The following is a 23,828-nucleotide window of genomic DNA, read 5'->3' on the forward strand; positions in this document are numbered from 1 at the left end:
TCTGCCCGCCGGGAGGGGGCGCTGTTGCACCCTGGTTGATGCTGCCGTGCCTTACTGCCTTTTATGCAATCATCCCCATGAGTCAGCAGCGCTGCGTTTCCTGCCCTGTGCTTGTGTAAGGGGTGCGCTGGGAGGCCAGCAGCCTGAAATACGGGGATTCGCGTTATTCCAAAGGGTGTTTCTTTTTTTTTGCAGTGGGAGTTCTTTTTTACTTTCGATATTGTAATGGATATTTAAGCCTTGTAACTGATAGCATTATCAAAGAAGCAATGTTCACCTCAGGAGGTCGTTGTCAGATTGATGCGCCTATATTCAAAGCCCTGTTTCAGTGCTGATGGCCCAGGATGTCGTTTGGAACGTTATATTCACCCTTTTTACCAGCATGACCTGCTCCCGAGCAGCTGTGCCAGCGTTAAGAGCCAACTAGGTGCATTTAACGTTAAAAAACCTGGGTTTGGTAGGTTAAAGAGGCTTCTCACAGATTCTGAGCGGGAGTGCTGCAGCCCTTCTCTGCTCGACTGCATCTGTGGCCTTGAGTACAGAGCTACACCTCAACCTGAGGGCATGAAGGGGAGCTCACCAACTCCAGGTGACAGATTAGTTGCAGAGGAGAATCAAGGAAGTTATAACACTTCCCACAATAGTCTCATTTAATTCCTGAGCAGTGGCAGCAGCGATGGCTTTGAGTGTTCTGAGAAGAGCCTTACGTGTACATGTTGTTTTCTTTAAAGCAGTGTGGTAGTGTTTCAACTGTGAATATATAGTATATTGAATTTCTGCAGCTAAAGAAGAGGAGCGTGGGCTTGTTGATGTGTTTCCATCATTCTCACAGGTCAAGGAGCAGCTCCGCAGACAGCGCACGCAGCTCGTGCCCTGGGGCCGCGACTTCTTTAACGAGGCGGAGCGGCGAGTCAGCGCGGTGTGTGCGGCCGTGCACGTGTCAGAGCCGAGCCTTTGTTCTATATGGGGGCAGGCAGCTGTGCGAGCGTGCGCTTTTATTGCAGATCTGTGTAAGAAAATGGGTAACGTTAAGAATTACGCTCAGGTCTTACGCTACAGCCACACCGGTACACGGCTACCCTTCTGCATTTAGAGCTGTGCTTTCGCTTGTGAGTAGCAACGGCCTATAGGGTGAGGTTTGTTTTATTGTTGGTACCGTGCGTCGTTTTGAAGCCGATTTGGGGGAAGGGCGTCGGGAGCGTTACTGAACTGACGCGCTCCCCCCAGCGGCAGTGCCGCCCGGCCTCCTGCCCGGCACACGGGCCGTCGGCGCCGCACCGCCCGCGATATGATTCGCGTCCGCTGCGGGCCTAGCGCGGGGCCGGCCGATAAGCAACAGCGCAGTAGGCCGGGCCCCGCGTCCCAACACGGAACGAGCCAGGGCGGGCAGAGCCGAGCGCCGCTCGGGCGGGGAGGAGCCGGCGGCGGGAAGTGAGCTCAGGCGCACAGGAAATCCCGCCCGCGCCGCGGCCTGTGTTTGCGCTGCGGGCAGAGAAAGGAGCCGAGCCCCGCAGCGGCCCAGCCGAGCTCGCCGCCCGCCCCGCGCCCAGCCATGTCGGACCAGGTACGCGGGGAGCCCCGGCCGCGGGGGGAGCGGCGTCTACGAAGCCCCGCGGCCCGGGCGCGAGGCGGGAGCCGCTCCCTCCGCCCCCCCCCCGCTCCCCCGGCCGCCCCCTGCAGACGGCGGGGCGGGGGTGTCCCGTCGGGGAGCGCGGTGTGTGTGTGTGGGGGGGGGATGCCTCACGCCTCGGTCGAACTCTGCCTTCGACTCCGCTCCCTCCCCGCTAGGGGTGAATCCCTCCATCCCGCCCCGCTCGGGGCACTGGGAGCGGGGCCGGCCCCGGGGCGCGCTCCTGGTGGGGGGGGGGTTGCGGCTCGGGGAGGGGGGCGGCGCGCGCGGCAGCCGCTGCTTTCCTTTCCTTTCGTTGCGGTTGCCCGGCGGTGCGGTGGGATGCTGCTCCATGGAGCGGGCTCTCCGCGGGTTGGGCTGGGCTTGCCGGGGCCCCCGGCTGCCTTAGGAACGCGAAAGGGGGGGGGAGGTGAACTCTGACTTGCCCGGTTCAGCGTTGTTTGCACGTATTAAACATCCGGTCCTTCACCCAGACCCTGTCCTGCCTCCGCTGGTGCGCCGTGATGTTGTCAGTTCTGACCGTCAGCCGGGGACTTCAATAGTTCCTTGTACGGCAAGTTCTTGGCTCGCTCGTCAGGCGCGCACAGAGCCCTTTGCTCGCATCCGTCGCGTTAGGCTGTGTGACCTGCTGGCTGGAAGCTACAACAGCGTTCCAGTTCCAATCTGTGTTCTGTTTGACTTTATCATTTATAGTACTTTCATATGGCAGTGTTTTCTAACTTTGTCAAGATCGTTTGAATTCTGAAAAATCAATGTTAGTATCTGCAAATGTTTCTTGCGATGCTGTGAAGTCAGGAATAGTGCCGGTGCCAGCCAGGGAATTATAGATATTCAAAACTTGATAGGCTGTATTTGCTGTGCAGAATAGCCTCCATAGGTTGTGAATAGAAATTACTGCTGTACGTGCTGGTGGTCATCCGCTGCTTTTCAGCCTTGTGCAGCTGTGTTGGTGAGGATGCTCCTGCCTCTCTGTGTGAGCGCAGCTGTTGCTGGCACCGGTTAGGGCACATCTTCAGTGCAGGGAACTGCAGGAAAGTGGCTGTGTAGACAGAAAGCACAAATTCTGAACTAGATTTTGTAGGCTGCAATTCACGTGACCTGTTCTGTAGTGCTCTGCATTTGTGAATTAAGGCATGTTTTAACACATAGCAGCTTTCATTAAGTAATTCCTTCTCCAGCCCAGTCCTGCTAAAGCACATACATGTTTGGAACTGCTTGAAGTATGTAAAATTTCCTATATGGGATCACCTTTTTGGTCTTTGAATAACAGCCCATTTTGATTTATTGAAAATAGTTAAGCTAAGTATTGTCATATACATGTCGCTGTACTGAAGAGACTGCAGCAAGAGCTCAACAGCTGCCTAAGTAACCATACAGCATGCAGAGCTGTAGACCTTATTCCCTTGTTTATCAAAGTAATCAGTAAAGTAATATCAACTAGAATAATTTGCTTCTGTATGGGAATTGTTGAGTCACAGCTTGAACCTCTGGTTGAGCACCTGGGGAAGGGACCTGGTCAGCCGTGAAAGCACATGTCACATAGCTGAACTGCCTTCACAGGGAAGGGTTGATCCTGGCTGCACCTCCCCTAGACCCATTTAAGGGCTGACTGCCACTGGGGAAAGGTTTCTTTCTGGAGATCTCTCCTTGGTGAAGCTTTCCTCTGTGAACCTGGAATCTTCTTATACAGGGGAGCAATCTTCACTTCCTTTACAGCACCTTTCTATTGCGCTGGTCCTTCCATCATCACACCTTTGTAGTAACACCTTTCCCATTGTATTGATCTGTTCAATTGCTACAGCCTGAAATTGGACATTGTTTACTGTGTCTTCTTTGTGGCTCTGAAATTAAGTTGTTAAGAGGATGGATGCCATTTGGCAGTAGTTATGCTTTTGACCCATCCTTCTAGTATAAATCAAGAAACATGCTTGATTTAGTAACTTTATTCCCAAGGAGATAGGTACTTTCTTATTGTAAAAGTTACTGTAAGATAGGCAAACTGCAAAAAGCACATGGCTGCTTGGTGGGATCCAAGCAGAAGAGAAAATTTGTTTCCTTCTCTGAAGCATCTTGGGTTGTTTTTGCTCTAGTTGAACACAAGTGTCTGTCTCTTCCTGAACCATAAATGGAATGCTGTGGCACAATTTTATACGTTCTCTCACTCCTGTAGCAAATGTCAGAGTTCATTGGCTGGATTATGAAGCGTAGTGCAATTGTATGCATTCTGTAATTTTGATTTTTTAAAAAGGTAGAAGTATCTGGGTATGTTTAGACAGTAAAGTCTAAGCACTTGAGAAAACTGGAAGAGGAAATTTGTAATACACAAGCTTACAATACTTGTTTTGTGGTTCTGCTAGCTATAGCAGCAAATACCTGGCACGCTTAGTACATTTCATCCAAGAAACTTTGGGTGCTTTAAGGTCATGAATTCAGTATTGACACAAATGTGAGACAGTACTAGAGGCCTCACTTCATGCACATTCACATTAGGTGAAAAGGGTTTGACTGTGTTTTTGGCTATGTTTAACTGTGTTATGACCTAGTTATAGGTGAAATAGATTTGACTATGGAAAAAACTCTATAAAACCTTGGAGATCTAATGGAAAGTTAGAACTGGGGTATTCTTCTTTTGTTTGTGTGCTTATTTTTCTTTTAATGTAGAATTTCATGGTGGAAGAGTAACATCATTGCTGTTCACAGTGGAAGTGAAAGTCTGGGGGATAGCTGGTGGGTTGGTGATCCAGGGTTTTGTTAGTAAATGCTAGCTGTTTACTCCTTGCTCTATTTGTTCTTAAGAGGTTTTCTGCTGGGCTTTACCATTTGGCATTGAATAGCAGTGTAGTTAGCACTGACAAGATGCAGAGAGGTGTTTTGCAAGGTCTTGTATTGAATTCAAGCCTTTTGCATTGTTTTATTTATTTATTTTTATTTTTGTGTCAACATAGATTTGACCCTGTTTCTCTTTTCCTGAAGTTCTGTCTCAGCACTGATTTTTGTGATGTGGGTGATAAGCTGCTTGGGCTTTAAACAAGCATCTTAATGGTATGGTGTTTTAGGACTCTAATTCCCTTTTTCTAATTCCTGCTTTCTCTACTGCTTGCTGCTTTCCCTATTAGATTTTAGTACTTGAGTCTTCTTTCCCTGTGAGCAGAAAACAAATAACTTAGGAATCAATGATTTCCAGCTGTATTGGCCAGAGGTGCTGCTACAGTAGTAATAATATTTTGTCATACTTTTTACAGGCTGATTTGGTTATAGGAGCTAAGTAGGTAAATGTTAGAATGAAGTGTTTGAACAAATACAAATACTTATTTTGGGATAATATGCTGCTGTGCAATTCAGTTCTTATGCAGTAGTAAGCTAAGGCAGTGACTGATCTGATCCTTTGAAAGGAGGGGATGTCTTAAATTCTCCTACAAACAGGAGAAATTTGTTACGTGCTTTGTATCTATAGAGAACTGAAACATTTTGTTTCCTTGAGGCTAGTAATCCTGCACATAGGCAATAAAAATGCTGTTTGTGCAAGCAATTAGGACAGGTGTTGGTTCTCATTTTTACTCTGTGAGTCAGGAGTGAAAGCCAGCATATTTTTATTGCTGCAAGTAGTCCATGAGATTAGAATTCAACTGTGTTAGAAAGGGAAAACAGGTGGGAAGCTTGCTTGCTGAGACTGTTACTGGTAAAGACTCTTCACGTGTCCAAAGTGACTTGTTCAGAGACTTGAGAGCATCCAGTTCCTGGAAGGCTTGGTGTTAATCTTTTTTATTTGATCTTTGAGGGTGATATATCAATCCCAGTAGCCTAGATTGGGCCCGGGTGAATATCAAGCCAGGTGGAGTCTATGGCTTTTGATGCTGCAAAAATGGAATGGATTGGGCTTGAGGCAGTATTCAAAATTACACAAAAAGCTGCTCTTTTTCCTTTCATCCAGATTAAGTAGTGCACATAGGGGAGGTAGTTACAGGCTTCCTCCCCTTTTGCAAGTTGTTAAGATAGAGTCATAGAACAGTTTGGGTTGGAAGGGATCTCTAAGATCATCTAGTTCCAACCCCCTGCTAGAGGCAGGGACACTTCCCACTGGACAAGTATGTAGTTGTGCTTGTTTAACCTCTGGGAGGGTGGCAGGAGATGCTCAGAAAGGTTCATCTACCATTTTAATACGGAGTTAGAGGTTTATCTGGATGGCCTTAATATGTAGGTGGTGTAGGTATTTTAAGTTCAGGCATACAAAGGATATTTGTATGTACTGAGTAAAAATCACATTTATGACTGGGGAAACATGTATTAGATAAATGTAAACTTTCTACTCATTTTGTCTACTGTGCTAAGCAGTAGAATGAAAAAGATGGAACACGATCAGCAGGAAGTCTGTATTTCTGATTACTTGGGAAGGCTTTTTGATTGAGTACCAGCTGGACCTGTGGTGGTGTCTGTATGGGATCCCTTGTGTTGTAATGGAACATAACTGAAGCCCTGATCCAAATGTGTAGTGGCAGGCAAAAGAGATAGGGCTAATACTGCCTGCTCTTTGGCTTACTTTATTTATCAGCAGCTAACATGAGAACTTTGATGTCCCTGATTCATGCTTTATAGAATATAGCACGTAAGTTGAAGAGCTTTACTGCTTGAAATGTTGAGTCAAAGTTTCCTGTACAATTAATTCTTATCCTGGAGAAATACCAAAGCAATGTAGTTCTTAGAAGTAAAAGTTAAATTTTTAAGAGTTAGTCTTGTAACAAACATACTGGAAGGAAACTTTTAACCAATGTTGTTTTGTAGTCATAGGAGAAGGTGGCTTACTGTCCTTTGAAAGTAGTAACTGCTGTTGATGCAGTAGAAAGATGGGAAAGTGTTGTGTGGTTCACTGCCTTTACACTGGTAGGGAGTTATGAGTATTTATTTACTCATGCTGTCCTTTTTTTGTCAAGTGTCTGAGTCTGTTGGTATACCTCCTCTTTTTTGTTTTTTTTTGCTATCTGCTTGTTGAGTTAGTGGTACAAAATCATATCTCCCAGATCTTTTCATCTGTCACCTATTTTTAAATCGTAGAATCGAAGGATTGCTCAGGTTGGAAAAGACCTCAAGGTCATCAAGTCTAACTGCAACCTAACCTTGCTACCCTAACTCTAACAACCCTCAGCTAATTCATGTCCCTGAGCACCACATCCAAGTGGTTTTTAAACACATCCAGGGATGGCGACTCAACCACCTCTCTGGGAAGCCTGTTCCAGTGCTCCCCAGTGATCCTTCTTTTGTTCTTCATGGTGTTTCTTTCATCATCAACTTCTCACACATAGCCTATTGTAGTAGCATGCTACTATTTTCACGCATAGAGGATGAAATAAGATACCTTAAATACTGTGCATTTAACATGATGAGAGTATCTGGCATCATATTGTCTAGTGAAAATAAGTGTTGGACTTCAATCATAAGGGGGTTTTTTTGAATGCTTTTCTTGCAGGAAGCAAAGCCTTCAGCTGAGGACTTAGGAGATAAGAAAGAGGGGGAATACATTAAACTCAAAGTCATTGGGCAGGTGAGTTTTTGCTTAATGGATATCTGGGAGATGGTGTGAATTTTTAAACTATTGAAATGAATGGGAGAAAGTTGATACTGTAAGTTGTTCAATGTGAGTCTTCCCCTCCAGACCCCAAATAAACTATTTACTAATTGTCAGCAATGTGTGATAGCATACTCTTAAATTTGGGTCTTTGCATTTCATATACACCAAGTGTGAGATCAGCCCTACTGGATAAGAATAGGAAGAGGATTCTGTTGATTGACTTGTTGGTAATGGGTGCTGGGTTGTAAGTCCGAATTTGTATTGTTTAAATAGATACCTAACTTCTTTCTGAACAGAAGTCTTTCTCCACAGAGAACCATTAGTTCATCTGATTTAACTCATTTGTTGGAATATTAGTGCAGTTGTTTTTTACTGGAGACATGATTTTAACTGGTGGTAACATAAACTCAAATCTTGCTGGTTTAATCACCTATGATGAGAACACATTCAAAAGCTGTGTGACCCATGTACTGTTTGTGCAGAACCTTTTGTGGCCTGCTTTATCTGCAGCCATTTTGACAAATGCAGTGAATTGTACCTTATTGCTTGTAGGAAGGGCTACAGAATAATGAGAGCTGAGATTTTGCTTTACGTTGATGTTATGTTGCCAAGTCAGCCTGTATCCTAAGTTCCAGATAATTGCTCTATTTGAACAAGGTTTTGCATATATTTTGAAATGCAAGCTTTAACTTGTCTCGTGGAATCTTAGAGCAGAAGTCCCCTGCATATGTATGTTTGTATTTTGTAAGTATGTCAGCTGGTTAAAGAGGGAGTACAGACTGAGCTGAGTATGGTATTTAATACTTCTAAATCCAAAAATGTCCATAGTGAGCCAAAGGCTATACTGTGCCATCTGTTTTAAAACAGGGCTTCCTGCAAAAGTGATGAATGTAAGTGCATAAGATGAACCTCCTAAGATGATTTAGCAGTCACTAAATCATGCCCAGTGATAGTTAAATAATGTTCTGTGCTACTTTTTCTGTAAAACTTTCTTAATGAAACCCTTAAAATGAGCGTAGAAAAAGCAAGCAGTTATTAAAATAATCTTTTTTTTCTTTCTTTTCTGTTCTTAGGACAGCAGTGAAATTCACTTCAAGGTGAAAATGACAACACACCTCAAGAAACTCAAAGAATCATACTGTCAAAGACAGGTTTGTGAAACAGTGACACTGGATGTATAGTGGCTGGTCAGAAGGTGTAGAAGTGATCTTTTAAAATGTCCACACTTGCATTTATAGTTACTGTAAAATCTTCTGGGTCCCAATTCCCGTGAAATAGAATACTGCGGCTTGGGATGAGGGCAGCCTTAGACATTGTTACTGTCAAAAGTATGGTAATAAATTTACGCTAGCTATTATACCCTAACCTAAAGAAATATTCAGTATTAATGGTTGGTACATGTAAATAGTAACTACTGTTCCGGGACAGAAAATACATGTTCACTTGCAGGTTCTGTGGCAGATACTGTGGATTCACTGATGCTATTTCTAGTGGCCCTGGCCTACTTCACTCCTAGCTTTGGGAACAGATGCCTTATATGGCCTTTTCTTGAGCAATTGCATGGAAGTTCAATTCAGTGGATAAAATTATTAAATAAAAAAAAAAACCTTTTTAGTGATGAGCTCAATTTGCATCAAAGTATGGCCAGTTCTGTTGAAATGCCTTTATTATACTATGATGCATTAGATTTTCTGTGTCTTTGTACACTAATGTTGCTATATGGCCTCCTATCCTACTAGAGAAGGAGATAAAAGGTTAAACGACAGATATCTTTGTAGCAAAAATGAACAAATTATTAAAATTGGCATTCATCAGAAGACTTAAAAGCAGATTCTGGAAATCATTTGTGCAGTTTGTCGTATTCACTGTTGGAAATGCTTGTGCAGACTTGTTTTCCTGAGAAATCCATGTATCAGCAAACAGAACTATATCCATCTCCTGGCTGAATGCTGGAGAGTCCCACTTCCTTCATCTATAGTCAACACTGGTTTTGGTGTCAAGTAATCTTTCTCTTCTAGAGGGACATCAAGCATTTCTTCCAAGCTGCCCAGAGGGATTGTTGGAGCATTGTGGAAAGCTTTTCCTACTTAAGAGTTGTTCTGCCTAATAATTTGCAAGCAGTATTTCTGAGATGTAATTGATGCACTAAACAGTTCATATTTCACTTACACTTACTTTGCTGATATGCATATGAAAGAAGAGGAAAAGGTTAGATGTTTGTCTTAGTTGCAAAGGTGAAGTGTGGTATTGAGTTTAACAGAGGAATACACTGGACCTCATTTTATTTGCTCTTGGGGTGCACCTTTCTCTGCTCCCTATCCTTCACAGTGTAGAGCTTTTGCAGAGCTTGTAGCTGTAAAGGATACCATCCTTTCTTACAGTGATATACGATTGTGAAAGCACGAGTAGGAGTTCCTGAAATACACACATTCTGTATGTTATGCTAGTCTTTAATAAGGCTGATAAATGGTTCAGAAGAAGGCTGCACCTTCATGTAATGTCTTGGAAGAGAGGGTATAGTTGGTACTTTAGAGGAGGTGAGGGGGGAAATGCTAAGAAAGTTTCCCAGTTCTTGAGCTAGAAGAGCTTTACTGTAACTTTGGAAGAACTATGCAATTCAGAACCATTATTCCCCTCAAGACACTTGGTAGTTGACGTGGGAGTAACAGGATAGCTGAGCTCTCTGTGTAACAAGAAACTACACTTTCTTTTTTGACTTACATGTGTGTGGTTTTTATTAAAAATGTATTATCAATGTGTACATCTCAGTTGAGTTTTTCTTATGCATTTCTTTTTTTTTAAGGGTGTTCCAATGAACTCACTCAGGTTTCTCTTCGAGGGTCAGAGAATTACTGATAATCATACCCCCAAGGAGGTGAGTTTCTTTTCAAAGAGTGTTGCATACAGCATTCAGTGGAGAAACTAAATGCAAAATTTGTTAATCTGTTCCGCTGAACTAATCTGATTTGTTTCTTTAAATATAGCCGACCTCTGAGAATATATCTGACTAAATGTAGTCTGACTGAAGTTTTTAGTAAAGCTGGTACATAGGTCAGGAAAAAGACTGATTGGACCTTCACATGTAATTTTCCCTCAGAAGAAAGATGTAGTCACTGCTCATCAGTGAAAAAAAATCTGAGGGAGCTGATCAGTTGTTGAACTAGATCTTCAGCTTGAATTTGAAACAAATGTGTATTTTGTTCACATTTATTAGATGGAAGTGTAAATAAACAGCAAACAGGTTACTTCTGCTGTACAGTGACTTCCACCAATTGTTATGATAAAGCAGGAAGAAACATTGAAATGTAATGATGACTTTCTAGAAAAAAATCAAACGTTGAATTCCACAATGAGCAGGTTACTTTGAGTCAACAGCTGTGAACAGGCTTTGAGTTGCAAGCTGTCGGTCTTAGTGGTATCATGCTTAGCAGCATGCAGTATATAATCCATATGGCTATACAGCAGATGCATTCACAGTGTTGGTAGTTACATTCCTGTGCATCTGTTGCCTGAGAAGGAGTTCAGAGGAGAGTAAAGCTAGTAATTCCCAAGCTGATGTGTACTGCTTCACAAGTGGATTTAGACTTCACAGATAAGATTATTGCTTTGACTGAGATGTACTGAAAAGTATATGATGGAAGAAAAAATACTTAAGATTGTGAGTGTTGGCTAGTAAGGTACTGAAAATTTTTTCACCCCTTTGTCCTTTGAAAAATTATGGGACAGGAGAACAAAGCATCAGATAGCTTTTCTAGGACCTGCTCTGAATTCAGTGCACCAGATTTATAACAATTGTGCTGTTTTTTCTCTGTTCTCACAGCTGGGGATGGAGGAGGAAGATGTGATTGAAGTTTATCAGGAACAGACGGGGGGTCACTCAACAGTTTAGATCCTTCTGTTTGTTTTATTTCCCCTTAATCCTTTTTTATTTTTAAATAATAGTTCTTTTGTAATGTGGTGTTCAACACTGAATTGAAACTGGCACCCCATCTCTGGGAGTTTATTTTCAAGCGTCTGGTATTTTAAATTCTCGTGCTCATTATACACTATTGTTTCTGTTTCCATTGTGCTGAACTTCTGTGATCCAGCTGCAGCCCTGCTCTCCTTTTCCCTTCCGCCCTCCCCTTTAGAAATACACGTACACACATGCATTTGTATGTTCACTAGGTTCGTGCATTTCAGGCACGAAGGTTGTAAGATCTGCCAGGTGGGCGAGTGTTCTTAATGACTTCCATATCTGCCCTGAAGTTTTGATGTGTGACTGTTTCACTCCTGGACTATAACTTTCAGTGCGAGATGAAGTTTTTCAGAACTAAACTGTGGAGAAATCATGTATCCATAACTCAGAGCTGTTTTGCTTAAATTGTGCTGATGGCCCAACGAAGAAGATCAGAGTTTGAAATGAAAAGGCTAGAACCGTTGTCATCTGTACCTTGCTCCAGAGATGGCTTTGCTGAAGACATAGAATTGAAAACCCTAATGAATCTTAAATCTTGCCAGAAGAGCCCAGAAGCATTTTAACTTCATATAGCAATTAGTACACGCAGGTATTCATGCAAGAATGTTCACAGCAGGCAACTGGTGTTACTTTGACACTCTTGTTTGTACCTTTTGGCCTGGGACATGGGTTTTGAATGGACATTGTCTGTACCAGCTTCATTTAAAATAAACAAGAAAAACGATTTTGTAAACAATTTGCATTTTCTTTTCAAATGTTTGGAAATGAACAAAAATGTGAAAGGAGATAACTGGGGCTTTCCTGTCTAGTGCCTCTACATAGAAGGCAGAAGAAAAGTTGTGGTCTGTAAACATACCTTGTACAAAACCATTTACTTTTTTTTTCATTTGCATAAGCAATATGCTTACTGGTTTGGATAGCAGGTGACTCTTTAAGACTACTAGCTGTTTCTTTCCTGTTAGGGAATGTTCACGTAGTTACATACTGCTTCACTTCATGCACAAAAGTTAGACTGAAGATGCAACTTGGAAGAGAATACAAGGGTTTAATATCTACATTTCATATGACTATGGTACTAATGAGTGATCTATCTATGATGGATGACATGGGAGTGTCGAGATGCTTCAGCTCACTCGAAGGTCATGTTCATGTCGTGGCTAGTTGCAGGTTCCAAGTAGCCTTGAAAACCTTTGATTGGGTGTGAAAGCTCATATGGAAGGTTATAAGCAGGGCAAGATAGCAAAGATTTCTGCATTGTACCTGCTCCAGTTTTTCAGCAGGTGGATAGGACTTGTTCTTGGTTTTGTAAATCAAGTTCATTTATGAATGACAGATTAATTTAAAAGCATTTTAGTGCTTGGAAGAAATTGCAGATGAGCTGTCCGTGATCAGTTTTTATGGCTCTTGCTATAAAGCTGTACAGGAACTTTCCTTCTTGTGGTTTGTGTCTGACTTTATTTATTTACTAATACTTTTGTATGCATAGTAGCACTGAAATTTTTTAAAACATTAAAACTTTTGATTAATAAATGTTAGAATATGGGACTTCAACTTTCAGGTATTCTATATAATTCAGTTCTTCCCACTGTGATGGCTTCTTTGGACTTAGCTCCAGTTGCTTTTTGAGAACAATAAATGTACCCTCTTCAGAATACCAGAAATAAAACAGCCTTGTGATTACTATCAGATCATCTCTAATTTAATTTTTGTAATGCTCTTGTTAGTAGACAAGTTCTCATTATCCCACTTCTGCAAATTAAGAACAGAGGCGCAGGGGACAGTGGTTTACTGAGGTCATTCAGGAAACTGAAGGTGGAGATGAAAAAAGAATCCAGTTCCCCCATGTTTGATGCTAGCACTCTTGCTGCGTCAGCTTGCTTTAGTTCCTGCTGTTCACTTTACTCTTTCAAGTCTGATTTACGTGCTCTTCCATATCAGTTTTCTAGTTTTGAAGCGCTGCCTCACCAGAGGATATGGAGGAGAGCTTCCTGGCAAATGCTATTGCAGCTTCAGTGGTATGAAGCTCAAGGCTAAGATGCTTGGTTTTTTTTCTGTTGCATACCGTTCCCCTGAAACACCTCTGTTTATAGAGTGGACATGATACTAGTGGCAAAATGACTGCTTTTTGATCCGTTATCAAGCATCAAGGATCTAAGGCAATGTCTGTGCAGTTGCAACAGTTTATGGAACAGTAATAATAGGGAAATTGTACTCTGACTATAAGATTAGCACTGCGAGCTCCATGTAAAATGTGAGGATAAACAAGCTACACGTGCATTGGTGCCTTTTTAAGGAACTTCGTTTTCTGAAAGTTGTACTTTGAAATAAGCCGTACTTTTTGAAGTTGAGAGGATGAAGACTTGGTTTTTCTTCTTTCATTTCTTTGGATCAAGTAATTTCCAAAAAACTGTTCTGAGAAGATGATCTGAATTGCTCTTTCTAAATCATTCATGGATTTGAAGCTCATGACTGGACATCAGTCTCCTTTGTATGTTGGAGAAAAATAGACAGAAATCTCTTCCTGCTTGTGAAATTTGGCATCCTCTTCACTGATGTGCTTACCTGTTTATCAGAAAAGCTCAGATCAGCTGTTGATAGCTGCTCCTGCTCAGTGGTTTTTGGCTGTTATTGTTTAGAAAAGTGGTGAATGTTGGAAAAAGAAACAGACTTAACAGCAGGAAGATGTAGAGGCTATTCACTTCAAATATTAAAGCAATTTAAATATTTCTAATTATGAGTTAATGTACTTGATATTCATTATACTGTGTAAAAACTGCATTGGTAAATGCTGTATAAGATATCAGGTTCCATGTGGAGGTCTTTAAAGCTTATATGCTTGAAGTATTTGTATATTTTCTTAAATACGTTTATATCTACATAATCAATTGTAAATTCAAGAAAATGAGATTTAGAAGTTAAATGTTTAAATGCTTGCAGGCTTTTTAGAACCTATGCTTGATGCATATTGAATTCAAGTGAAGTTAAGCTTCAGCTTAGGGAGATCACAGGAGTTGATTACTCTTCTTTGCAGGAGACTCTACAGGAACAGCAATACAATTTGGATCTACAAATGTCATTTTCTTTCACTAGATAATATTAGTCAAGCAGAAAATAAGATGACTGGCAAAGAAAAGTTCTTGTCTTGCTATAGTTTATCTTACTGTTGATACTGAAAACTTGCCTTTTCTGAAACAATAGCACATAAATTGATTGAGTTGGGTGTTTCTTCCAAAAGTCAGCAATAAGGTCTTTATGCCTTTTGAAAAAAGACAATTCTATTTTTGTTTCTTCTTTCTACTGAAGTGGGCCCAAAAATCTATGGTGAAGCTGCGAAAGATAAGCAAAATGTATTCTGGCATCTCAAATGGTTATAAAGGTTATCATGGTCTGTCTAGGTTAATTTTCAATGGCTGATAAAACATGAATGCTTTTACATCCTATCAATGTGATGTGTATACAGACTGTAGTTGCAATCTGGGAAAATAGCTTTGGGAATGAGAACAGCACCAATTTGGTAAAGAGAAAAACAGTGCTCCTCTTTTGAATAAGGTTGGAACCTTTAGCTGAAAGAGCTCACTGCAGTGACCCATACCAAGTATTTATTATTCTGTGTGGTTTTTCAGACCTAGCTTTTCAAGTAGCTGAAAATAACAACGCACCTATGGATGAGAAGTATTTTGTGTTCTAGTCCAGTAGCTTCGATTAGCAGCGCTTACTAGAATTGCAGATGTTGCTTCGGAGTCTCCTCTTTGCCTGCAAACTGTTGATAAAATGGACCAAAAACACAAGTCAGACTTCCTCAGGTTAGAAAGCTGATGTTTTGACTTGAAACCTGTGAACTCAGTAGGCTCATGGCTGGCTAACTGGTGCTTTATGCCAGTATGTAACACTGCCCTTTGAGGCACAACCTGGACAGGAGCCCGGACTTACCTCGGAGTTGGCTTTGAGCGAGCTTTGAAACAGGCTGGGAAAGAAAATTTTTGCTTATGCTTATGCCTTATTGTGAGACAGTATGTTTTCATGTCACAACAAGATGGGTAGAGCAAACAGCTATTCCTGCTCAACTGCAGTCATGATGAATCCTTTCATCCCTTGAAGAGTTCTGTGCTGTTTGCAGTGTTTTGGTATGCAATGTACAAACTCCGTGTGTTGAGGTGCTCATAGGAAAGAGCTCTGGAAGCACGCTGTGCTGGAGTCTGTTCTGATGGACTACATGAAGGTAATTGTAAGTTCATGTATGCGTGGAAACCCAGTTGTGCTTCTTTCTGAAGTATAAACCAATCTGCATCTTTGAACTGCTTTAGAGCATAAGATGTACTTGAATTGCTGCTGGTATTTGGAGAAATGCTGGAAAACTGATTAAATAGCAAAAGAACTGCAGTGCATCTTGAACTGAAGGTAGCTTAAGTCCTAATGCAGCTCTTCAATGCAGACTGCACTAATGGGAGTCCTGATTATTGACATTAGGCATATTGATGTTGTTATTACTAAGGGAAACAATAACTTCAATTTCTGTATAATAGCTATTCACCTAAGTGAAAATTGTGCTTGTCTCTGGCTTTCTTCACAGCTAGTCTAGCATTTTCCTTTGTTCTTGTTCCTTAGCCTCAAGTCTCACATTCTTCTCCTCTGGATTTATTCTTTCATACTTGAAGTGTTCTGCTATCACCACCAGCTGCTGGCGTGACCTCAGTGCTCGTTCTTTGTCAGCAATTGTCTGCCTCTTAAAAAAAAAAAAAAAAAACAAACCCCATCAAACAGATCACCATCTCCTTTTAGTTAATCTCACACTTCCTATTTAGGAAATATTTTTCATCAGTTATATATAGAAAATAATGTTGATATACTGATATCACAAGTATTTAAAATAATCTTTAAAAACATGTTTGTCTTAAATTGTGATTTTTTTTTTAGCATTTATTATTTTTCAAGTCTTTTTCTGCAAATGTATTTTAGAAATAGGATCTTTCTTCAGCTATGCAGTGTCAGGCTTGCAGAGGAGATATCAAATATACTGAAAACATCAAGAAATGAACAAATATAGCATTGATATTGTTGCTAACGCCTTGTGCTGTTATATCAAAGCTAGTTTGTGGAATTTGTCTTTAAGGCAACTGTATAAGAGATGACTATTGTAACCATCTCTAATAAAGGTGCGACAGTTAATGCAAGTTTGGGACCTGGTGTCAGGAATTGCATGGCAGAGACAAACTAAGTCTAGTTACCATCTTTTCAGACGAATTCTGTGTTTAAATAAGCATTAGCCTTTTTATAGGCTACCTGCTCCATATTGTTTCTCTGTCTCTTCTGGAACTGCAGAGGTTTTCACTGATAATCCCCCTTACTGCTAAATATGTTCTTGCATTTTCTCTAACTGTGACTTCTTTGTTGCCACCTCCTCCTGGTGCCTCCACTCTTTTAGTTTGTTTCTGTAACCTAAAACAAAAATGATTATTAATTGCTATAGCAACCTTGAGTTTGCTTGAACAATCTTGGCAGGAGAAGAGGTACTTAGCCTGAAGAGCTAAACAGATTGCCTAAATGAAGGAAAGAGGAATGGGAATAAAGAGAAAACAAGTGCTGGTTAGTGATACTTCACATATGCCTGGTTGGTTCTGCAAATTAGTATTTAAAAAATAATGAAAGTCTACTTTCCCTCCTAACATCTCTAAGGGGATAAAAACCTGAATTACAAGTTTGAGATGTGCTTTTGGGAGGATACAAGACTAAGAGAAAGTTAGGGATACAAGTTAAGTGGTTACTCTGACAGGGAGTCAAGGGATGGAGGACAGCACAAGAGACAGGAGACACTCAGAGAACGAGAGCTGGGAGAAATATTTAAAGTGCATTTTCTTGGTAGAATGCAAATACAAACATGAAACAAGAGTCTAGGAGATGTGACAAACAAGGAGGCAATGAAAAATACTGAATGAAGTTTTAGATGTAAATGGAATGGTGATCTAAATAGGCTATTTTTTTGGAGGAAGATTCATAATGAGAAGAAGGGTTAAGAAAGTCAAGGAGGCTAATATTCTCCTTATTCTGAAATTATGTGGGTAATGTGCATCACTGAATGACACTTAAGGTCATGGTCCAAACTAACTTGCGGTTCTTAGTCCTGCAGTTTCACTTGAATGCCTGCTTTCTTTTCCGCAAACAGAGTCGAATAGGGCATGGTACTAATCTCAGAAAGTAAAACCTTAAGTCAGACGTTCATTTTCAACCATCTGATATAATAAAAGAAGATAAAAAGTAAAAGATGTTACTCCTAAAAACCTGCTTCTCCTACAAATACCCTCCCTTGAGCGTTATTTCTAGGCTGCAGCTCTGCGAAGTCACCCGAGGAGGTCGCTGTTTTCCCCAGTAAATACTATTCTTAAAAAAAAAAAAATACAGCATAGAAACAGCAATGAGATGGTGTCAGAAGAGAATATGCTGTACTGTATAATTAGAACGTTTCAAAAGGTAAACAGAATGCGATGATTAGGATGCACCAGGGCTTGTTTCTCAGAGCTTTGCCTTTATCTTTTCCCTAAATGTCCACAGCAGCAAAGGTAAAGAACAAAATATACTCTAGCCATTGTGTTGTTTTTTTTTTTTAATTTTATTTTATTTGCAGTATAAAAACTCTCACTTCATTAAGAACTCGGATTACTATGAGATGTCTTTGTGTAGTTGCAACCATGCCAAGTTTTCTGTCAAGAAAGCATTCAGTAGTAGTTTTGGTGCTGTCTATAAAGTGTTTGGTCTTCATGAAAATACCACAGGCTAGATGGAATTGGCTGAAAAACTTGAATTTGTGTAATGACCGATAAGCAGTTCACTGTCAGTTTTTCATTAATGACTGGGAAAAAAAGGTAATCTTAGGACTCAAAATTCAGAATAATGGTAAATGGATGGAAGTATTGAGGTGTATTTAGGACAAGCAATGCTAAGCTTAGGAAAAATCTGCTTCTAAAAGATGCAGCTTTATGTATGCACACACTTCAGGTGAAAATGTTTGTTCTCCACCTTGGAATTTGCCTGGGGGTACAAGGTGAGTCTGCTGCACAAGGTTATGAACTGTCAGCAATACAGAACTGAGGATGTGGGATCTGTGGAAAGAGCTTGCATCAGCAGCAAGAAATAAGAAATAAAGCTGGGGTCCCCATAGTCCTCCCACCACAGCCCTAGGTGTTGAGACTCCTCAGAGCAAAGGAAACTGTTCTAGAATTTGCAGCGATTTAAGATGCTGCTCTCTAAGCATGTCTGATATCTGGGGTTGTTTTTGCTTGTTTTTTTTCAACCTCAGTCTGCTCTCACTTTATGAAAAGGGATAGAGGAGTGCTTTGAAAGTTGGTGTAAGATATTTGTGTCTGGGAATTGGAGCTTTTGCTGGGCATTCTGTAATGCAAAACGGGACCAGCTGCCCAGTGCCGCAGAGCAGCTTGAGCCTTTCCGTGCCTGCCTCAGCACCCAGCTTCTCTCTGCTTTGCCTCACTGCATCTCTCAGCTTACGGAGGAGCACCTGCTTCCCGCCAAAATGAGGGGGCTTCTGAGGAGCTCCGCGTTGTGGCCGGAGCAGAGCTTTGTGCCTGCCTGGCTAGAGGAGGCGGCCAGCTGGGTGAGATGAGGCAGCTGAGGATGCGGGCTCCTCGTAGCTGGGGCCCGATTGGGCTCACGTGCTGCCCCTCGTGCGGTACTCACTGCCCTCACCTGCTGCAGCACGCGGGCAGAAGTTGCTCCTGTTTTTGTCGATCTGCTAAAAAGCCGCTACGAGCGGTGGCTTCTCCCCGTGCATGATTGATACTCGGGCAAATAACTAGGAGAATTACGAGAAGGGCTGGAGCCACTTACGCAGCACGGCTGAGGTAAGCCTCCAGCCGGGATGAGGGGGCCGCGCTGAGGGGGCTGTGGGGAAGCGGCCCTGAGGGAGGGGCTGCGGGCACCCTGAGGTGCGGCCGCTGGGGGGAGGCAGCGAGCTGTGCGGCTGTGTGGTCGCGAGTACCGCGCGCCGGGTAAGCCTTTGCTCTTGTTTTCATGCGTTCATCAAGAGGGGGTTGTTTCAATGTATGTTTGCATCCATGAATGCCATTAATTGTCTCTGTGGCCCCGCCTGCCAACCTTCTCCCGCGTGGGTTCTGCTGATTGAGGTGACCTGGGGAGGCAAGTGTTAGGTAGAGGTCATGGCTGGCTGTGGAGGGTTGGTCATCAGGGAAGCCTTCATCCTCCTCATGAGAGATGGACAGGCTGGTGCTGCTGGCTGTTTTGCTGCGAGCAGCTGGACTTGTTCCCCTGTCTCCTCAAATCTGGTTACCTGCCACCCCTTCGTCCATCTTGTGTCATCTCCTCACAGGTATTTTTCATCTGATTTTTTTTTTTTTTTTTTTTTTTTTCTGGTTTTCTTGGAAAAAAAACAAACCTTTCCAAACCTACTATGGCCAAATTGTTGTCAAAGTAGTATGGTGTTGATCTGGCAGTAAGTTTTTGCATACTGTGGTGATTGCTTGCTCAGACTAGAAATGTTTCCATCTAGAGGTAATTATTTTCTACTGAAGTGTTTATTTTTATGTCACGTTATCACACCTTGGGAATGTGTCAAATTTTAAATGAGGCAAAGTTATTGTTTTAATCTCATTCTGGGTAAGGGATTATCTCTGTCGTGTAATATTTTGGCTTTTTGAAGAAAAACTTGGTCTTTCTGTCTCTGTCTTATTCTTTGCTCCACCTGAGTTAATAAAAAACACCAGGAATCTTATTTTCTGTCTTCATTTATGGTGGAAAAAAATAATAGGTACATCATCAGGACTGCAGTAAACTTTGAAACAAAGAAACTAGGTTAAATGTTAAAACTTTTATACAAATAACAGCTTCTAATTAATGATTTGTCCTAATCACCTTAAAGGCTACGCTGACTCCCCTAAAGGCTGAGGCTTACACTTCACAGACAAAATTCTGCATGAGAACTTGAAATATGAAGATATCTTGAAGTTGTGTGAATTTATTGGTGATTAAGAGCTGAGGAAAGATCAACTATTTTCCTCTCTAAATGATAGTTCAGAATTCATGCTAAGACTTAAATCTATGTCTACGGATTGTATAAAGAATTGCCATTTGCCCTGTGGGTTGTTGCTTTTTCTTTTTGTCTTGTAATTATCTGTCAATGCATCTGTTTCTGTGTTGTTCTATTGTTTTTTCTTTTTAATACCAGACAGGCTATTTACTATGCTAAGAGTCCCTACTGTTTCACTTTACCGAAAGACCAGCTATTGGACCAATGAGGGGTAAACAACTGAGACCTCAGGATATGCTTTTCACCCGGACTTAATTATTCTCTACTACTACAGCTGCATTCTTCAGTGCTGCTGCTATGGATTGGTTATAAGGAATAACAGTGTTCTACCAGTAGTCAACACTGTGTGTGAATGAATTCTCCTGTGTGTAGATACAGGTCACTTAGCAGTTGACAACGTATGATTTTATGTGTAAATGAATGACTGTTGAGCTGCCGTAAGTTTATGCTGATGATTCAAAGCAATCTGTAGCTGAAGACTGGCAACTCATAATGTATTGCATTGCGTGTGAAACATGGCTGAAACCAGTTGCTGACATAGATACATATACACATAGTCAAGGTTATTATAGGAGAAAGGACAGAAATTTGCTGCCATAAGACTTACAATGTCAACTTTTGCCAACTGCTTTTTTCTAAATCTTTGATTAGCAAAGCTCCTCTTCTTTTCTTATGTACTGCTTTTTAGAATACTTGTTTTTACTCTGGATTTTGTTACTGCATTTCCTGGCAGAACTCAGAAGACTTGATCCAGATTCAGGCTGTAAAATCCTGCCTTTAGAGTATAAAAATAAAAGAAGTAAACTGAGGGAAACAACAATAAAACTGACTCTCACAATTTGAATTGCAGATGCTAATTTAAAAAAAAAAAAAAAAAGCTCAGAGAAGAAAAAGAAAACCTGGAGGCTTGATTTAACTGCTGCCTTAACCTCTCACTATGTTTTGCACAGCTGCAAGCTCTGAAACTCTTCAGAATAATTTGTCAGTGCTATATGATGAACAGTTCATGTAATTGTAGTGGTCCTTGCAGGTAGCTGCTTCTGTCCTTGGTGATCATTTGTTCTCTCATTACTGAGGGTGGTGTGTTCCATTCTGGCTTATGCTATAATGGAGGTCCAAAGATTTGTTCATTGGTGCTTTGCACAATTAATAATGGTGAATATTCCAATATTGTAGTTTCCTTTCTGTAATTGACACCTTACCATTCAAAGGTCCTAATCTTGGAAACTCGTGGTATGATTTTTATTTTAGGAATTATGTGACTCCATAGATTGTCGTGATTTTAGCAGTAGCAGCAGTAAGTTCTTGGCTTTATGGGAGAATTAACCTAAAAAAATGACATTTCACATTTCAGTGAATAAGTTCAGTATTAATGTTCTGTGAAGACCTATTTGGAAGGGTTGGTGGGGTTTTTTTGGTGTTTTGTTTTTTTTTTTTTTTTTCTTCTGAATATGACTCTAAGAGGTACATTTGCAAACAGAGGCTTTACTTTGCTCCCTGTCTTGAGGTGAATTGATGTAGAGCAGGAAGTTGATTTTAGTACTACTTATTGTCCACTGCTCTTTCTGCCAGATTTCTGGAGTAGTAAAAAAATAAATTAAGATTAAAAAATTACTGTGAACATTGAATATGTGGAATATGGCAATTAGAGTTTAGCATAATTTTTATTTTTTATTTTATTTTTTATTTTTATAACATTTTACTTATTAGAGTGAGGGATAAAGCAAAAAAATATTTTGTGATCCTAATTGGCTATTTTATTTTGTTTTCTTCTATTGACTGATTCTGCTTTGAGGACATTTGCTATAAATTCCACTGAAGCTGCCCTCCTTGAGCACTTCAAGTAAATAGATAACGATAGACGTGTCCAGGCTATATAGCGAGTTGTAGAGAATAAGCTGCGTTATCAGTCTTTCCCCTGTTAGTATGTTATAATCACAAAATAAACAAGAGTGTTAGGCAAAGCAGACTATGGTAACAACAGAGAACCAGAGTTGCTGGTACTCAGCAATACCTCAGTCGGAAACCTGGCTTAACTGGCTGCTAAAGACCAAAGGCCTGGAAAACATAACTATCTGGTTAAGTTTTCTCCGGTGTCGCCATGTATCTTGCTTTAAGTAATGCATTTTCTGCAACTTATTTTATTCTAGAATCCATCCAGCCTGGTGTGTGTGGTTTTGTGTTTAACTTGAAGGAATTGGTATGTACCTGGACAAGGAAATTCATGAAGTGTTTTGTGTTTTTTTTTTGTTTTTTTTTTTTCTCAATTTTAAAAGACCTCAAGTCGAAAGCACTTTGATGACAAAAGTAAAAGAAAGGATGAGTTAGGGAAGTAGGGTGGATGAAGACATTTCTTTCATATGAAGAATACCAATAATTTATTGAAAGCTAGGAGCATTACTTGCGCTTTGACTAGAAAGAAGTGAGTTCACAGTGTCACTCTGCTAGAAGTGTACGAACTCCCATTATAAATAACATTCTTCCTAAGGAAAGAAGAGCAGGCACAGAGCAGAAAGCATCAAGCCCAGCTTAGCTAGGTGGTGGAGGGCAAGCTTTGTCCCACTTTGCTCTGAGTGGCCTCGCCACAAGCACTGCGTGCAGGTTTGGGCATCACAATATAAGAGGGATGTAAAACTATCAAAGAGCATCCGCAGAAGGGCAGCAGAGATGGGGAAGAGGCTGAGGACAAGATGTGCGACCTGAGGTCCCTTGGTTTGTTCAGTCCAGAGCAGCGGAACTGAGGGGAGGCCTCATGGTGGCTGCAGCTCCTTATGGGGAGCAGAGGGGCAGCGCTGAGCTCTGCTCTGTATGACAGCGACAGAACCCGAGGGAACAGCATGGAGCTGTGTCAGGGGATGGGCAGCTGGGGGTCAGGGAGAGGTTCTGCACTTAAGAATGGTGAGTGCGGCCCTGAGTTCAAGAACATTTGGACAGTGCTCTCAGATATAGCGTTTGATTTTTGAGTGTGCTGTGTGAAGCCAGGAGATGGTCCTTATGGGTCCCTTCCAATTTGGAAGACTCAATGATTCAATTCTGTAATTCTATGAATGTGCCTTAAGAATGCTTAGATGCTGTTGTTGTCAGACATTTTAATTGTAATAGAAGAATCTGACAAGGGATTCCTGACAGTATAAGCAGGTGGTGTAATTGTTCTTTTTCACTATTGTACAGGAGCTGCTGAGTCACAGCCTGAACCTCCGATTGATCACCTGAGGTGAGCCATGAGTCAGCCACAGGAGCACAGGTGAAGGCAACTCATCTGTGCTGCAGGAAGGGGTGGAGCCAGGCTCCTCCTAGACCTATTTAAGAGCTGGCTACCAGTGGGGAAGGTGTTTTGTGAGTGAGCCCAGGATAGGGGTAAGCCTTCTATTTATTCTCTTTTGTTATCATAGTCTGCCTTGCCTAACTCTCTTGTTTATTTTGTGATTATAACATACTAATATTCTTTGATTATACAACTATGAATATGGTCTAGAGAAGCCAATATTGTTGGGCTATAATTGTCAAGAATTTTCACTGTGATGGTTACTGTGTAAGACAAAGTAATGGTCAATAATGTAAAATGAAGGTGCCTGACTAAAATAGAAGCAAAGGAAGTGGAAATGTAGTCTTGTTTTCAGAACTT

The 23,828-nt window shown here is 41.3% G+C and overlaps 1 protein-coding gene across 3 annotated transcripts; it reads left to right on the plus strand.

Moving 5' to 3' along the window:
* The first annotated feature begins 62 nt into the window (after positions 1 to 62).
* SUMO1 (small ubiquitin like modifier 1) lies at positions 63 to 11,887 on the plus strand. 3 transcript variants are annotated; one of them, XM_052676372.1, is made up of 6 exons: positions 63 to 115; positions 833 to 1,010; positions 7,092 to 7,166; positions 8,267 to 8,344; positions 9,997 to 10,068; positions 11,014 to 11,887. In XM_052676372.1, the coding sequence occupies exons 1-6, from the start codon at positions 78 to 80 to the stop codon at positions 11,080 to 11,082; spliced, it is 510 nt and encodes a 169-aa protein (XP_052532332.1). In that variant the 5' UTR covers positions 63 to 77; the 3' UTR covers positions 11,083 to 11,887. The 3 variants fall into 3 exon arrangements, with proteins under 3 accessions (XP_052532332.1, XP_052532333.1, XP_052532334.1); XM_052676373.1 differs by lacking the exons at positions 63 to 115; positions 833 to 1,010 and adding an exon at positions 1,428 to 1,564; XM_052676374.1 differs by lacking the exons at positions 63 to 115; positions 833 to 1,010 and adding an exon at positions 4,652 to 4,672.
* Positions 11,888 to 23,828: the final 11,941 nt, after the last annotated feature.

The sequence above is a fragment of the Tympanuchus pallidicinctus genome, unplaced genomic scaffold (assembly GCF_026119805.1).
Source record: "Tympanuchus pallidicinctus isolate F22 unplaced genomic scaffold, pur_lepc_1.0 scaffold15, whole genome shotgun sequence".
Classification (NCBI taxonomy): Eukaryota; Metazoa; Chordata; class Aves; order Galliformes; family Phasianidae; genus Tympanuchus; species Tympanuchus pallidicinctus.